This window comes from Schistocerca serialis, chromosome 2 (assembly GCF_023864345.2).
Source record: "Schistocerca serialis cubense isolate TAMUIC-IGC-003099 chromosome 2, iqSchSeri2.2, whole genome shotgun sequence".
In the NCBI taxonomy this organism is placed as follows: domain Eukaryota; kingdom Metazoa; phylum Arthropoda; class Insecta; order Orthoptera; family Acrididae; genus Schistocerca; species Schistocerca serialis.
In genome coordinates, this window is record NC_064639.1 from 798568542 (window position 1) to 798587135 (window position 18594).

The 18594-nt window shown below is 39.0% G+C and overlaps 1 protein-coding gene across 2 annotated transcripts in view; it reads right to left on the bottom strand.

Moving 5' to 3' along the window:
- The window catches only part of LOC126458039 (uncharacterized), a 425031-nt gene that overhangs the window by 116621 nt on the left and 289816 nt on the right, over window positions 1-18594 (bottom strand). For both annotated transcript variants that reach the window (XM_050094831.1, XM_050094830.1), the window contains exon 18: window positions 8418-8613. In XM_050094831.1, the coding sequence (XP_049950788.1) occupies window positions 8418-8613 (196 nt within the window). The remainder of the gene's footprint in view (window positions 1-8417; window positions 8614-18594) is intronic.

Genomic DNA, 18594 nt, shown 5'->3' on the forward strand with positions numbered 1-18594 from the left:
AGTTCTGACATGCATCCATATAAGGTAGTATTGTCAAAAGAGATAGAAAAAAATGAAATAAAAGTTTTGCATTTTGTGGGAGGATTATTTGCTCAATATGAGACGGTTACTGACAAACACAGAGAAAAACTATATTTGCAGCGTATTCCATAAATTACAAGTTTCTAATATTAGTAGTGTTGGAAAAAAGTGGAAAAGGTGTTAAGGCTTGTTCAGTAATCCAGCATATCATTCACCTTAATATTAAGAAGTAAATATTGATAGGTTGTCTTGTGTCTGTGGTGATTTTACTTACAGTTGAGAAGTTCTGTGGAAATGAGTGGCGCTGGACTCAAACTAATGTGATAAACAAACTATGTAACAATTTAAACTCAGTTATAAAATATGTTGAAATATTGGAAACATGAAGCTGATCCTGTTGAAGCCATAAGATTTAAACCAGGAAACTTGTGCATCTACATCTGTTATATATACAAAGTGTAGTATATGTAAGTGTGTTTGTTCAGGATCTCTTTCCAAACCTGTGGATCAATTTGCACTAATTTGGCACAGCAACAGCAGGCCTCAGGAATATCAATAATGCAGTTTATATCCTCTTTGCTCCAATAGGTATGAAGATACAGGGAAAAACATGTTTCCTTCCAGTCCCTGGTATATAGGCTGCCTTGCAGGATAGGTATGTTGTGTAGGAGCAACACTACAAAGTCAACTTGCTTTGCAGGGCAGCCTACACGTCAGGCTCAAGAAACAATTTTCTGGGCCCTATCCAGTAGGCTGCCCTCCACGACAGGTATGTTGGGGTAAATTAGCCTGCTTTATCAACCTGCTTTCCATGGTGGTCTGTACATCAGGGAAAAAGAAATGATTTTCAGCTGACTATGATGCCAAAATTCAGTTTATTCTTGAAGAGGATACATACCAGAAACTGCCATGGGACCCGACATCAAGAATAATGAGAAAGACATCAGAGCTTCTAAAACAGTCAATACTGGAAGAGGGTGTTATTAAGAATCTCCTCTCTCAGGCGCAGAGACCATCTACACTTTATGGACTACCAAAAATCGACAAACCGGATTATCCTCTTTGTCCCATTGTGAACACCATTGGGTCACCCACTTATAGATTGGCAAAACACCTGGCCAGCCTCCTTGCACCACATGTGGGTCATTGTGTGCATCACATCAAGAACACCGATGACTTTATCAACAGAATTAAACTACTGCATCTTAATCAAGGAGATATAATGGTTTGTTTTGATGTGGTCTCCCTGTTTACACATGTTCCGGTCAAAGACTGCATAGATCTCCTCTCCCATTTATTTGATAGCACAATTGTGGGACTGTTTAAGCACACGTTGACATCATCGTACTTCCTACATGGCGGCCAGTATTTCGACCAGTTGGACTGCGTGGCTATGGGAAACCCATAAGCTCTATCCATAGCCAACCTTTTTATGGAAAAATTTGAAGACATCGCTCTTTACATGGCTGCAGCTAAACAGAGTTGCTTTTATCATTACGTTGATGACACTTTTATCATCTGGCCCCATGGTCATGAAAAACTGGAAAAATTTTTAGAACACCTGAACAGCATTCACAACCACATCAAGTTTATGATGGAAGTCAAGACAGATGGTGCATTGCCCTTCCATGACATCCTCGTTCGACGGAAAACCAATGGGCACCTCAGCCACAGTGTCTACAGGAAACCGACACACACAGATCCGTATCTGCACACTCTCAATCACCACCATCCGGCACAAAAACGTGGCGTTCTGAATACCCTTGTTCATCATGCTAAAGTCATCTCAGATGCAGAAAGTCTGCCACTAGAACTGAGCCACCGCCGAAAAGTCGTCTGGGAAAATGGGTACAGCCACAGACAAGTGTCACAGGCTATATCTGGTGTGACACGCAAGAAACACACCAACAGAGGAGAGAACACCACCGAAGAAGAAAGCAAGAAACTTGTGTTTTTGACTTTCTGTGGTACAGTGTTGGGAAAGATTAGCCGGCTCCTGAACCAATATAACATTTCATCGGTGTTCAGGCCCCCAGCAAAACTTCATCAGCTCATGAGGCCTGTGAAGGACGATCTAGGGCTTAGAATGCCTCAAGTGTACAAGATATCATGTCAGTGTGGCTGTTACTACGTCAGCCAAATAGTACACACTGTGGAGCAATGCTGGACGGAACACAAGAGGTGCGTACGCCTATGCTATCCAGAAAAATCAGCCGTGGCAGAACACGCCTTAGAAAATGGACACCGAATTCTATTCAACGAAACATCTGTCGTTACGAAGACAAAGGGATTTTGGGATAGCATCATAAAAGAAGCTACTGAAATAAAAACCTCTGAAAACACCATCAACAAGGACAACAGTTTGCAACTCAGCACTGCTGGGACCCAGCTATCGCGATGTTAAAATGGGCACGATGGATGTGAGATGAACACATTACCTACCGTATATGGCGAGAAAGAGAGCACCAGTGATGTCACAGCCAGCAGTGCGGCTATATAATGACACAGCCATGGCAGCACATAAGTCAGTCTTACCACTTGACAATGACCGGGGAGAGCTCAGTCAAAAGCTCGTGGGATTTTAACCAGCTGAGGCGGCTGGAAGCCTGAGAAAATTTTATTTTTTCATATTGCCGTGAAACCATGCATTCAAAAGCTAACAGATTGTTTCGGAAGGTCTGAGAAATGTATCCAGATACAAGTTTTCTCAAAAAAGACTTTTGTCAGAGACATGGTAACACAAAACACAGCAGGCAACTGAATAGAGACTTTATGACACTTATGATAAAAATAATCTCTGAAGTGTTGGAGTCACTCAGCAAACATAATGATAATATATCTTTATAAGAGATTCCAGTGGACTGTACTTCCAATGGTAATCATACAACAAATGAACCTGTCATGGAAGTAACAATATTAGATGCAAATCCAGAAAACAACTGTATGAAGGAAAACAAACTATGAGGACAAACTTATCAGTTACAGATACATATCAAACATCTGTAGTACCAACAGCAGCAGCAGCATCAAGAACAGCAGAAGAAAATGAGTAGCAGCAGCAGAGTTATCCCATTAATGCTGGGTGTCATGAATTCGCATTGTACCAGTGCAGTTCTAAATCATGTAAGATTACCTATTTTTGAGCACCATAGCTGGTAGGTGCATATTCTACATAAAGCTACCAATGCCTCTGACATGTGCTGTCATGTCCTGAGTGTTTTGGGTACTTCTAGAGCAACATAATTTATGATTTTTTTTCTTCCAAGAGAAAATTTATTTAGGTATTAAGGGTTTACATCAGTGCAAGCTGCAAAACCGCCATCAGAAGCAGCAGAACTCTCATGGAGCTGATAGCATCTCTACTAAATTACAGAAGCATTGTCCTTCAAATATATGCAACATATTCAGTCACAATATGCTTTAAGGAACTCATTTACAATATGCTGCTATTGTGCAATAGTTTATAAACCAAAATTCATTGCTATCAAATAACTGGCATGTTTTCGGCCAATTAAGATCCACAGCCACAAATAACATGAGTACCTACATGCTCAACCTAAAAGCTATAGATGGAAATTAAATAGCTATCACAATAGTTTTAGACCTGCCCAAATCATTTGGCATTGTAAATAAGTCAGAATGTGAGCGAATGACAGGTATTTCTAAAAATGGATTAGATCATATCTTACTGCCAACATACAGTTGTTTGTAATTTGGGAAAAAGCCATATTCTTGACTTCCACATATCCCACCAGAAGCAATAAAACAATCACTCTTCCCAAAAAGTTTAAAATCATGTTGTGTAATCCTTAGATATATATTTGCAGAGTGATCTCAAATGCAGCACACGTGTTCAAATTCTTACAAGTAAACTTTCACCTGTCTCCTATATGCCATGGCCACTGAATAGAAGCTGCAGCAGAGAAACAGTACTAGAGTTGCATCTGCATATTTCCAGTCTTTGATCACTCACAGAATAATATTCTGGGAGAAAGCACCCCATTGGTGAGTTATATTTAAAACCCAAAAAGATGTCAACAGAATCACTTACAATATAAAGAAACAACATTTGTGCCAATCTGTTTTCCTTGCACTAAAGAACCTGAAATATCCATGTTTGTAAATATTTGAAACAATAATCTTTTTAACAGAAAATTAGGAATATCAACACACAAATGAGTCAAAACATTATGACCAACTGTTTAATACAGTGTTGTTCCACTTTTCAAACACAGTACAACAGACATTTTGCTTGGCATGGCTTCTGCAAGTCCTTGAAAGGATTCCATATCTATGTGGCACCAGATGTCTAGGTACAGGTCAAGCAAGATCCTCAAATTACAGGATGGTGGTTTATGGGTACACAACATCCTTGAAAGGATTCCATATCTATGTGGCACCAGATGTCTAGGTACAGGTCAAGCAAGTTCCTCAAATTACAGGATGGTGGTTTACGGGTACACACGTGTTCTGATGGGTACAGATCAGGCACATCTGCTGGCCACGAGATCAATGTGAGTTCACCATAATTCCCCTCAAACCACTGTAGCACAATGCTGACCTTGCAACATGACAGTTATTCTGCTGGAAAATGCCATCACACTAGGGAGAGACTGTAAACATGAAGTGATACAGGTGGTTCGTAGTAACATTCACGTAGTACAATGCTGTCATTATGCCCTCGATTACCACCACAGGTCCCATGAGAGACCAACTCAATGCATCCCATAGCATAATTCTGCTCCCACCACCATGCATCTGTGGCATGGTGCATGTTTCGTGCAGCAATTCAGCTAGCTGAAAGCATGTAAACACCCAACCATGGTACAACATGAAATGTGATTCATTTGACGGGTGACACATTTCTATTGATCCACAATGAAAATGCAGTGATGCTGTGCCTACTGCAATTGTAACTGATAATGATGTTAGGTCAACTCAGGAACATGTATGGGTTGTGTGATGTGAAGCTCAATATTCAACAATGGCCTCCAAATGGTGTGCTCTGACACACTTGTGCCTGCACAAGCATTGTACTGTGTTATCAGATCTGCCACCGATCACTGTAATCCTGAATTACACAGAGGAGGGTCCTCCAACCTCCACATTTTGTGATGGGACATGGTCATCCAAGACTATATGGCCTACTCATTATTTCACCATCCTTCAACTGTTTTCCATAGGTGCTCGACACACAAGTATGCTAACAGGTGATCAGCTGCATCATTTCAGAGATTTTGGTTTCCAGCCACAGTACCACAACAGTGCACCCTTTGTCAAAACTGATTATATCAAAGGATTTTTGCATTTGTGTCCCATATCTTTGCTATAATGATTGCCTCACTTCCACTCACATTCTTTCCTTACTGCATCGTGTGCCCGTAACATCGCCAGCAGGCATCCAACCTCGCAATGGGCAGTGGTCATAATGTTTTGGCTCATCAGTGTATATCAGCTGAGTATGTAATATTAAGAAATATCTTATTTTATTTTTAAATCTAACAATGGAAAATCCAGGATGGAATGTAACAATATTACGAAAAGGAAAGTTGCCACTCACCATATAGTGGGGAGACTGTTACATATAAAACATTTGGCCTGTAAGGCCTTCATCAAAAATAAGCATCAGACACACACACAACACACACGCGCACATACACACTCCATGATGGGAATGGCAACTGGGTGGGAGTAAGGAGGAGGCTGTGGCAGAAAGGGAGAGGTACAGTAGGATAGGCGTGGCAGACAGCGCAGTGCTGCTAGGGAGTTCGCAGGAACAAGGTGTGGAGTTGGGAGGTTAGACAGAGGGCAGTGGAGACGTGGGGAGAGGAGGTAGCAGAAAAGGAGAGAAGTAAAAACAATGGGTGTGCTGGTGGAATAAGGGCTTTATGGAGCTGGAATGGGAATAGGGAAGTTGGATGATGAGGAAAATTCACCTTTGTTAGTCATTGTCCCCACCTATCCAGCCTCCCTGTTCCCATTTCAGCACTATACAGCCCTCACTCCACCACCACAATCAGTCTTTTTACTTATCTTCTTTTCTGCTACCCCCTCTCTTCACCTCTGTCCTGTCCTCTGTCTAACCTCAAAACTGCACATAGCTGCCCTACCCTCTCCACCTCATCCCTGTGCGCTTCCTAGCAGCACTGCACTGTCCGACACCCCTATCCTACTATCTCTACCCCTCACTGTGCCAGCCTCATCCTTACCCCCACCCAGTTGCTGCTCCCATAATGAACTGGTGCTGCTGCTCGCAGTGTGCCTACAGATGCCTTAGACTGCAGTCATGTGTGTGTGAGGTGCATTTGTGTGTGTGTGTGTGTGTGTGTGTGTGTGTGTGTGTGTGTGTGTGTGTGTGTGTGTGTGTGTCATCTATTTTTGACAAAGGCCTTAAAGGCTGAAAGTTTTATTTGTAACACTCTTTCTGTTGTGCCTATCTGCGAATCAGCATCTCCGTTATATGGGGGGTGGCAACTTTGCATTTCATAAACTTATGTTATTTTTTATGGACTCGTAAAAGAATCCCTCGTGAAATGAAATGGAATTTTCTGTGCAAATTTCCCTGTTTTATTATCTGACCTTGTATTTTTTATAAAAATTAATGATGATCTTTTTTTTCTTTTTTAATGTACCGGGTGATCAAAAAGTCAGTATAAATTTGAAAACTGAATAAATCACGGAATAATGTAGATAGAGAGGTACAAATTGACACTTATGCTTGGAATGACATGGGGTTTTATTAGAACCAAAAAAATACAAAAGTTCAAAAATGTCCAAAAGATGGCGCTTCATCTGATCAGAATAGAAATAAATAACACGAGAAAGTAAGACAAAGCAAAGATGATGTTCTTTACAGGAAATGCTCAATATGTCCACCATCATTCCTCAACAAAAGCTGTAGTCGAGGTATAATGTTGTGAGCAGCACTGTAAAGCATGTCCGGAGTTAGGGTGAGGCATTGGTGTCGGATGTTGTCTTTCAGCATCCCTAGAGATGTCAGTCGATCATGATACACTTGCGACTTCAGGTAACCCCAAAGCCAATAATCACACAGACTGAGGTCTGGGGACCTGGAAGGCCAAGCGTGACAAAAGTGGCGGCTGAGCACACTCTCATCACCAAACGACGCGCACATGAGATCTTTCACGCATCTAGCAATATGGGGTGGAGCACCATCCTGCATAAACATCATACGTTCCAGCAGGTGTTTATGAGCCAGGCTGGCGATGATGCGATTCTGTAACATATTGGCGTACCTCTCACCCATCACAGTAGCAGTTACTGATGTTTTGCTGTCCAGCGCCATCTGCTGGACATTTTGTGAACTTTGTTTTCTTTTTGGTTCTAATAAAACCCCATGTCATTCCAAGCATGTGTGTCAATTTTTACCTCTGTATCTACATTATTCCATGGTTTATTAAGTTTTCAAATTTATACTGACTTTTTGATCACCCTGTACATTTTAATTATTTGCTCTTAGATAAGCACGCTCACTTAATTAACTATTGTGAAATGCCTAAAACAGCAAATGTGTGTAATAATTAACATTGGTGTTGTTACAGATATGGAATGTCCCTGTTTTGTCCATGGCAACCACCTCTATTATAAATTGCTTTACTGTTCGCATACATATGTCAAACTCTCTAATGTCCATTGAAATAATATATCATAAATTGTGTTAAGTTGTTATTTTGATATAACTGTTAATTCTGTGTTGTCTTTTGACTTTTTCTATATCTGCAAAGTGTCACAGGTCTAAAATGAAATTAATAATAAGAAAATAGATTTTAAGACCCCTCCCACTCTTTATATACTGCACGGACGAAATTGTGATAAAATTTGAATGAGTACAAAAGCACACATGCAGTCATTTTTCATGCATATTATCACTGAACAGATCAAAGTAGAACAAATAATACCATTGTGAGATACCCTATGTCAACTAAAATATGACTGGTTGCAGAAGAAAGTGTAGAAACAGATTCAAGTGCGGATATACAAAGATAGTAATGGTTTCCACACACCATAAGAACTTAGTCATGATGGCAGAAATAATTATATTTGTTATCAAAACTGTTTGCTAATCTGCAGTATTTCTTCTCTTTACAGTGAAAGGATACTAATTTTTGGTACCAAAGAGTTTCTTACACCCATTATATTCATTATCTTTTATGTCTCTTTTATGAATGAAAGATTTGTTTGAGAACCAAGAAGTTGTTATCAATATATTACTTTCCTTCCTTGTATAACATAGTGCACTTTTATTTTGTGTGTTCCATATTATTAAAGAAAAAAAGCCTTGTGGCTTCCATATTATTAAAGCAGTAAAACACCTAGAGCAAAGAAATATTTTCAAAAAGAAAATATTAAATAGAAAAGATTTTGTCACATCTTACCTGGTGCTCTACAGTAAGTATTGGCTGGAAGATCAGTTTTCACACAATAACCACTTATTGTCCATCTACTTTTATCATAGGCATTCTGAAGATGACCCATGGCCCACGTAACAACATTTTCATTACTACAATATCCTTTGTTGTGATGTATTTTTGCATCCATGTATGTTATAACCCCAGAGTCATCAACACCAGCCTAAAAATATATGCAATATTGCCAAATAAAGACCTTCCATTAAATGGAACACAGAAGTCAGAGCTCTGATAAATCACTCATTGAAAATATGAGGTAATAGTGAAGCATCAAAAGTATTTTGTAGTAACTTCTTAATGTAATTCAAGTCAGTATTTGTTGTTGTTGCAAACATACAACAGAACTCAACATCAAGATATAAAAAAGATGCTCTGACTAATGTATCTGAGAAGTATGAGGTGTCACTCAGTAGCAAGAATGCACAAGTGTAATTATGTATGTAAACAAGGATAAACTGTATAGAGATATACACCAGATTACCTAGCACATGCTAATGTTTAGAAAATTCATTATTTTGTGAGTTTATATTTCCACCAATACTAAATTTAAACACAAGACATTCCCATTATTTCAAACATAGTTTCAGGTTTTGATGCAAGAATTTGAATGTATGTGTCACCTAGGAGGAAACATGTACATAAACATTGCTGGAAAACTTTGTGTCTTTACTGAGTGACTGCGGCCAGCACATGCTTAAACAGGCATGAGGAGATAATGTTGTTACTGTCTGATGTGGTTGCTGGTTGAATGACACTTATATAACAATGTAAAAGCCATGCTCTACTGCAGATCCAATCTGAATTAACATACAAAAATAGAAAAACAACACATCCGTCACTAATGAACATAACATGCAAGGGGACAGAGGGTAAGTAAAAATACATTATACAGCCTGCAAGAAAGTTTCATACAAAAACTGCAAAGAAGCAGCCAACAGCTGCAGTTACCAACCAGAAATTTGTGTGGGAGAGATTGCAGAAGCTCACATGCTAACTCAACTAGTATATTTAGTGTGAGTCATGTGAGAAAAACTACAGTCACACTTATAATATGTGAATTATAGTCTAAGTGCAGAATTTCTTTGGTGTAGGCCTCACTCTGGCAAGAACACTACTTCATGACGAGAGACATATGTATCTGATAACTGCTGTGAGGGTGAGCCAAATGCTCTATGGGTGGGTAAATAGCTAAAGGAAATAAGCTTGTAATCCTGGCCTCTGAGGATAGTAACAAGATTGGCTGTGTACTCACGTAGTATACTGTCCAGTCACATTAATGTGACCACCTGTCAAAACCCTGAAGAACTATGTTTTGCAGCTTGAGATGTGCAAGAAAAGAGGCAGTGAGGTTCTGGAAGGTACTGACAGACATGTAGAACTGTGTTGACTTCAGTGCCATGGCCACCTGCACTAGTGTTCTTGGCAGGATCCGTGGACTGAACAGCCCCACTGAGGTGGTCCCATGGGGTCTCAACTGGGTTTAAATCTTGGGATTTTGGTGGCCAGGGAAAGTAAACTGGATGCAAGGGTGGACATGATCTCCAAGAACAGATGTGTACTTGGGCTGACCCACTGTGCCTTCCAGAATGACGAGATTACCCGATGAATGCCATGAAAATATTCCCCAGCCCATAATGCTTCTTCCTGGTTGCATGATGTTTGCTTTTGAATGTTTCACACTGTGCATGCCAAGGGCCATCTGTTCAATGGAGCATACCATGATTCAGATGACACTAGCTTGTTAGTAAAGGATGTTGTGTGATAATTAGCACTGTTTCAAAGAGTACAGTTCAATACATAAGTTCATGGCTTGTAGAAAAGAAACAAATGCTTAAGCACAGAAAAACTCAGTTTTTACTGTTTCTATCACACATTTCAACAAAACCTGACGTTTTAATTACACAGAATCAGCATATGATTAGTGATACTGATCTTTTCAAATTTCTAGGTGTTCAAGATAGTAAACTGTCATGTAAACCCCATGTTCAGGATCTAGTATCTTGTTCAAACACTTAATGCTGCCATTTTTACTATTAGAACAGTATCTGAAGTAAGTGATAGTTTGACATGAAAAGTACTATACTTTGCTTAATTTCAAACACTTACAATATATGGTACTATATTTTGGGACAACTATTCCCATTCTCAAGGGGAATTTCTGATTCAGGAATGAGCAATAAGTGGTGTAAGTTAGTGAACCTCTTGTCGACCCCTGTTCATTAGTCTAGGTTTTCTGCCAATATAGGTGTATACACTTTAATGTTGTTCCTTGTTAACAATATCAGCTTATTCCCAAGAATTAGCAGCTTTCACTCAGTTAATACTAAGCAGAAATCCAATCTGCATTTGGATCCCACCTCTTTGACTCTTATACAGAAAGGCATGCAGTATTCTGCTGCATCCATTTTCAATAAGAATTCCAAAATTTTACCAGTAATCCATGAACTTTTTCAAATCTAATCTGAAGAGTTTCCTCATGGGTCACTTCTTCTATTTTGTCAAAGATTTCCTTGAAAACTTAAGCTGATTCCTGTGTTATATTGCCAACTGCATTTATATAATCTTCTAGCTTGATGCCTTTTTAGGATTCATAAATACTTCATTCTATCTACTATTACTTTTCTGTTGCAATATCATGTATGGACATGTTCCATGACGAAGGAGATTTGCTCCTCAATTTGGTATTACAGAACTAGATATGTAAAATAAACAAAAAAAAAGGCTACTTGTTGTCACTCAGTGGGTGTCCAGCTGTGGTAATGGCACACAAATTCCAATTTTTGTCAGTGATGAACAGCAGTCAGCTTGGGTACATAAATCAGGCAGGCTCATATGCAGCAATGTTTGCTGAACAGTTGTTGAGGAGGCACTACTGGTAGCCCCTAGATTCATCTGGATGTTCAGTTGCTCAACGGTTGCATATCTTTTCACCTGTACATATCTCTGCAGGCATCAGCCAGCCCTGTCATCTATGGCTTGTGTTGCATCACAGCTGCCACATCCCTGGTTTTCAATAGCACCATTTGGCCACAGGTGTTATACTTTAACTACAGTGGTGCATGAACAGTTTACAAACTAAGCTATTTTTGAAATGCTTCCACCCTTGGCCTGAAAGCCAATGATCATGCCCTTTTGGACATCAAGTAAACTGCTTCTAAGTTCAGATTGGAAAGTTTATTGCAAGGATAAGTTAGTCGCCAATGGTGGTGGCGTGTTTATTGCAGTAAAAAATTTGATAAAATCTAGCAAAGTTATCACAGATTCTGAATGTGAATTAATCTGGGTGAAATTGAGTATCAAAGAATGCTCAAAAATGGTGATTGGATGCTTCTATAGATCACCTGGGTCAGGATCTGTAGTTTTAGAGCGGTCAGACAGAACTTGCAGAATATCATTAGTAATTTTCCTGATCATGCTGTTGTAATAGGGGGTGACTTCAACTTACCAGGTATAGAGTGGGAATGTTATGCCATCAAAACTGGTGCCACATACAAGGATTCGTGTGGCATTGTTCTGGATGTCTTGTCCAAAAATTACCTTGAGCAAATAGTTAGAGAACCAACTCGCGAGGGTGATGTTTTAGATCTTCTGGTGACAAATAGACCTGAACTTATCGAATCAGTTAACGTAGAGGAAAGTATCAGTGATCATAAGGCTGTGACAGCATCTATGACAATGGATCCTACAAGAAATGATAAGAAAGGTAGGAAGATATATCTGCTCAGCAAGGGTGACAGGATACAAATTTCAGAATACCTCAGCAGTCAGCATCAAATATTCAGTGATGAGGATGAAGATATGGAGAACAAATCGAAAAAATTCAAAGGCATTATTCAATATGCCCTAGACAAGTGTGTTCCAAGTAAGATTTTAAGGGATAGGGAAGATCCACCATGGTTTAATAGCCACATTAGAAAAGCAGTACATAAACAAAGAGCACTTCATCTCAAATTCAAGAGAAGTAAAAACCTAGCTGACAAACAAAATCTGAACAAAGCAAAATTGTGCGTAAGGAGAGAAATGAGAGAAGTGTTCAATGATTTTGAAACTAAGATATTGTCAATCGATCTGAGTAAATACCCTAAGAGATTTTCATCATATGTAAAATATGTAAGTGGGTCAAAATCATCTATTCATTCTCTCAGTGACCACACCAGCACCAAAGCAGAAGATAACAGAGAGAAGGCCAAAATGTTGAATTCGGTCTTCCAAAATGAAATACTGAATTCAGCCTTCCAAAGTTGCTTCACCACGGAAGATTGTAACACTGTCCCTCCTTTCAATTATCGTGCAAACATTGAAATGGCAGATATTGAGATAAATGATTGTGGAACTGAAAAGCAGCTACAATCACATAGTAGGGGAAAGGTGTCAGGACAAGATGAGATACCTATAAGATTCTATAAAGATTATGTGAAAGAACTTGCTCCCCTTCTAACAGTAATTTATCATAGATCACTGGAGTAATGAAAGGTACCTAACAACTGGAAAAAAGTGTAGGTCATTCCCATTTTTAAGAAAGGCCATAAGACAGCTCCACACAATTATAGTCCTATATCGTTGACATCGATCTGTTGTAGATTTATGGAATATGTTCGAGTCTCGGTCCGGCACACAGTTTTAATCTGGCAGGAAGTTTCGTTTAATATGTTTTATGCTGAAGAACTATGATTTTTTGGGAAACGAACATCTCTGCTATAAAAATCAATAAGGATTCTACAAACAGACATCCTGCAAGACTCAGCTTGCTCTGTTCCTCCATGAGATCCACAGCATAGAGGACAACAGCACTCAGGTTGATGCCATGTTCCTTGATTTCAGTAAGACATTTGACACCATCCTGTATTGCTGTTCAGTGAAAAAAATACAAGCTTATGGAGTATCAGAGCAGACTTGCAAATTGAATTCAAGACTTTCTTGCAGATAAAACTCAACACGTCACTCTTAATGTAATAAAATCTACAGATGTAAGGGTAATATCTATCTGATTATCTCTATGGAGACTTAAATGAACAAATTTATATCATTCCACTAGAAAAACTTTTAGAACAGTATGGAGACTGAAGAAAGCCGTTTATGGAATCGCAGTGTATGTGCACAGTTGGAGAGCACCAGCACGAATTTACCATAATCCCCTGGCCACCAAATAACCTGGGTGATCTCATCATTCTGGAAGGCATGAGGGATCAACACAACTATGCATCTATCCTTGAAGCCATGTCCATCCCTGCCTGTGGTTTGTTTTTCCTCAGTACAATGATATTTACTAGTGGCACAATGCAACATGTCACACAGCTTGCAGTGTACGTGCACAACTGGCTAACACCAGCATGTGTTCACCATAATCCCCTGACCACTAAACAACCCAGGTTTAAACCCAATTGAGAATCTATGAAACCATTTCAATTGGGCTGTTTGTGCAATGGATTCTCAACCAAGAAATGCAGCACACCAGGTCATAGCACATCCACATTGCTACCTTCCAGAAGCTTACTGACTCTCCTTACTGCACATCTTGCTGTGGTCCACACTGCAAAAGGTGCTTATTCAGCCTTTTAACAGGTAGTTACATTAAAGTGACTTGACAGTGTATCATATGGAATCACCTTCTGGGATACATCATCTTTATGAATGAAAGGCTTCACTGCCAGAAAGTGTACCTTGAAGAGTACTGATGATGGAATTAGGTATAAAATACCGATTACGAGAGAATTACAGCACTTCTTTTCTCTTGTGAAATTTATTGTAAACAATCCATTACAACTCAGGAGTAACACAGACGTCTATGGTTATAATACTATAAGAAAAAAATGATCTTCATTACTCTTCATTAAGAATGAATTTAGTTCAGAAAAGGGGGTATAACATTGCTACCAAAATCTTTTATCATTTAGTCCATGATATCCTGATAGACAGCAAAGCTGAATTTGAAAGGAAGCTTAAAAAATTCCTACTGGGCAACTCATTTGATTCCATAGAAGGGTTTTATTTTAAAATTTGCATCTTATTATTGCAAAAATTTCACAAAGTTGCTTGTGTTATTAAACTAAATATTCAAAGACTTCATCTGTAAATGGTCAGCAAACATTATCACGTAAGTTAATATCCTGTAATCAGACTTGACCCATGTCATCATGATATATTGTGTCCAGTGACCCATGGATTATATAGCTAACTAGCTCCCAGAAAATGGCTGCAGCGGAAATCATGATAGGCTGAAATCATTAAACACTAATTGAAACAGTTCTTTCCTCACAGTGACAACATTCATTGCACGTGCTAGTAAACAATGTAATACAGAAGCATTAGATTTACTCTAGTAGACACTGTTTACTCCATCAACAGAAATTAGTTTAAAAACAACAACCTCCAAGGAGATAACAAACTCATCATGTAACTAGAAACTGTTTTTCTATCATAGTGTTTCTAACAAGGTACCATTTGAGTGTGAGGTCGCAAAAACATCAATGATGTTTACAGCACTTGGTGTCCCACAAATTGTCTATCATGCAACAACAATATTGGCTACTAATGGCAACAGGGGCAGGACTGGAGGCATCCAACTGTAAGGTAGTTGAAATGCTTAGTCGACAAATAACTCACAAAAATGCTACAGTACTAGTGGTGTTGATGCACAGTAGATCAATAGCAATGATAAAAAAAAAAAAAAGCAAGCATTGCATTTCATCTTCAACAACAGTTGCCAATGTTGTCACTTCATCAGAAAGGAACGCAAGGAATTTTGCAGAGTATTTCATCTACAACAACAGTTGCCAAAGCTGAGACTTCGTCAGAAAGGAACACAAGGAATTTCACAGAGTGAGAAAGAATTGACAGCTGAAATGTTAGTGTCAGTGGAATGTGTGGTGTCGTATACACTCGACTGTGTGGACAATGGACTTGAAAAGTACAGCGATTACAATACATGCTTAATAAGTGAAAGTGATATAGAAACAGATGTTGAGCCATGTTATTCACCACCCTTGTCAGACAGGGAGCCACAAATCCCATCTCCAGTGAAATACAGTAAAGAACTGTTGTTGTCCAAGGAGCTGGTACTAAAAATAATTATGTACATGGTTGATCATCTGCAGCATAGTAAAAAAAAATTATAAATAGATTTTGAATAATTCTGCAGCAATATGATCACATAGTGCATAATAAAAACTGGTGTCTGAGCGTTTCATGGATGCTTGAGACAATTCACAGGATGTGCATGATAGTGACTTACTACATTTGCACATCAAATTGTGCACAACGTAAGTCACAGTGATTTTAAGGCTAGCAGTGAATGACTGCACACCACCAAACAATGCTACAGAACTGGAAGCATAAGATAATGAAATTTCAAATGAAGTGTCAACTTGATGATGCACATAAAACTGTGGGACCAGCTTGAAAATTTGTTGATGAGAGAAACAAACTTATTCCATCATTCAGTAAGGAATTTGTTTTTCAACTCTAACCATCAGGATTTAAAGAGGAAATGCTCATGAAAGGAACCCTAGAAATTAGAGGTACCAAGAGAGTTGCATCACGATCAACAAACATCAGTGCCTTAATGCACTTGTATATAATTATACTGATCATTAATCTGGATGGTAAATTGGCAGGAAAGTTATTTATTGTGCTGCGAGAAGTTGGAGGTGCTCTGTCCCATACAATTCTCTCTCATGAACATGATCTTGCAAGGGCATAGGGAATATTTACATCACAGCAAGCAAGAGAACTACAGCTTTAATATGAGCACTGCTTTTGACATATATCTGGTCGAAATAACTTGCTTTTGCTTGATTCCTGGTCTGAATGTTTATTTTTTCTGTGCCTACAACACATATTATCACACTACCTTCAGCTATGCCTTAAAGGATAGTAAGTTCCAGAATAAGCTCCACAACAGACTGTTTTGCGTTCGTTCGCAGCTCATGGTTTTGCGGTCGTGTGTTCCCTTTCCGAGCACAGGGTCCTGGGTTGCATTCCTGGTGGGGTCGGGGATTTTCACCTGCCTCAAGATGACTGGGTGTTTGTGTTGTCCTCATCATTTCAGGATAATTCATAAAAGTGGCGAGATTGGACTGAGCAAAGGTTGGGAATTTGTAGGGCACTGATAACTACGCAGTTGAGCGCCCCACAAACCAAACATCATCATCATCATCTGTTTTGCATTCGGCTGCATGCCATCACATTCCATCAATTTTCATCGCCCTGTAACACCAATATGATTCTATATGCATTCTTTAAGAGCGGTTACCTAACTGAACATCCTGCACAGTTTGTAGCTCCCAAGGAGTTCATCTTCAGTCTTGATGTTCCTTTCCTTTCTAATCACTGTGGCACATCATTTTTCATTCAGTGTTTGTGAATGCAAGTTAATGGGTTGTTTTGAATATTTCTTGAATGCCAACGAAGTTCATTTTGTGAAGTGCAATACATACATCTCATAGAAGGTTGATCACTGCACCTCCCAGACACTCATTTTCTGTTGCCCTCCTGATGCACATGGTGAGTCATTAGCAGCTAATATTTTTCCTGTCATAGTACTTAACACAACACTTTCAAATGAGTGTTACTAAGGACTGAACTTGTGACCTCACACTCAAGGGGTTCCTTGTAAGACGGTTATTAGATACACTGCTGACTTTGTAAAATAAACATTCAGCTGTATTTGTAATCAGTCAAAAACTCAATGCAAAAATACTTAGAAGACACTCATTTTCTGTTGCCCTCCTGATGCACATGGTGAGTCATTAGCAGCTAATATTTTTCCTGTCATAGTTCCTAACACAACACTTTCAAATGAGCATTACTAAAGACTGAACTTGTGACCTCACACTCAAGGGGTTCCTTGTAAGACGGTTATTAGATACACTGCTGACTTTGTAAAATAAACATTCAGCTGTATTTGTAATCAGTCAAAAACTCAATGCAAAAATACTTAGAAGCTTGAATATATAGTGATGACACACCCACCTGTAAAAATGGGTGTACGCAAATTGTCTCAAAATATTGTCGTGATAATTAGAATTTTGTGTCAGACCTGGACTCAAACCTGGATTTCTTGCTTATTTTTAGCATCTTCACTATTAGGCTGTTGGAGCCTCTGTCTAGGCCTATGCTTGAACTGCCATTATCACTGGTGTTTCCACCTATGATTTCCACACACTACTGCCAGATGTTCTCCTACAGAAAGTGTAGAAACAGCTCCACTGGGAGAATGGAGTCAGTGGTAGATCATGGCTGACCCCGACATGAGGAAATGAATTAAATGTACTGAAATGAAATGAATTGACTGATGAGGTTGAAAAACATGAAAATGAAATGTCATGAAATGATATCAGTGGACATTTGCCTAATATGCTGAATCTGCATTGTAATGAATATGCAGTCACATGTCTGAACATGAAAGTGAAATGTCTGAGCATGAAAATCACATTGAATGTGGTTTGCACAGTACAGATATTGTGTTTTCCTAATGTATAAAATAAACAATGAGAGACAGTGTGGCACTGTGTTCGAAAAACTTACTACACTGCTATGAACTTTCAGGTGCTCAGTTCTGTGACAGAACACAGAACATTGTAACTCAGCATATAGCTCTACTACTATGTTACACAACATAGTATGTGATTTAATGAATAAGAACACCCATGCATGAAATCACTTTATATTTATCAGCATAATTAATGGTTACTACATTGCTGAAAAAATATGCAGCTCTCTTAAAGACGCCAGGGTATAATATACGTATATTGAGTGGATGTAGTGTTAGTGATTCATCTGTCACAGTCATCTGTGATCAGATGGTACTAAGGAGGCCTGCCTGTGCACCCTCCATTTTGAATCTGCTGGCAATAATTGTGCCGAGTTTAGAGGTGAACATTATTTGCAACATTTATTCGAGGGTACGACCATGCCCCAATGACAAGTACATACTCTTGTACAACACTATAGCCATTTGAAAGGGGGTTAACACTGTGGGCCTGCAAGAAGCTGGATGCTGCACATGTTGGGCACAATATGTCGGTTGTGTGTCACTGCTTTTAACAGTGGTCTGTACTTTTTCAGCACGACAATGCAAATCCACATATTACTGTTGTGATACAATGTGCTCTTCATGCTGTACAACAACTGGTCAGCAAGATCT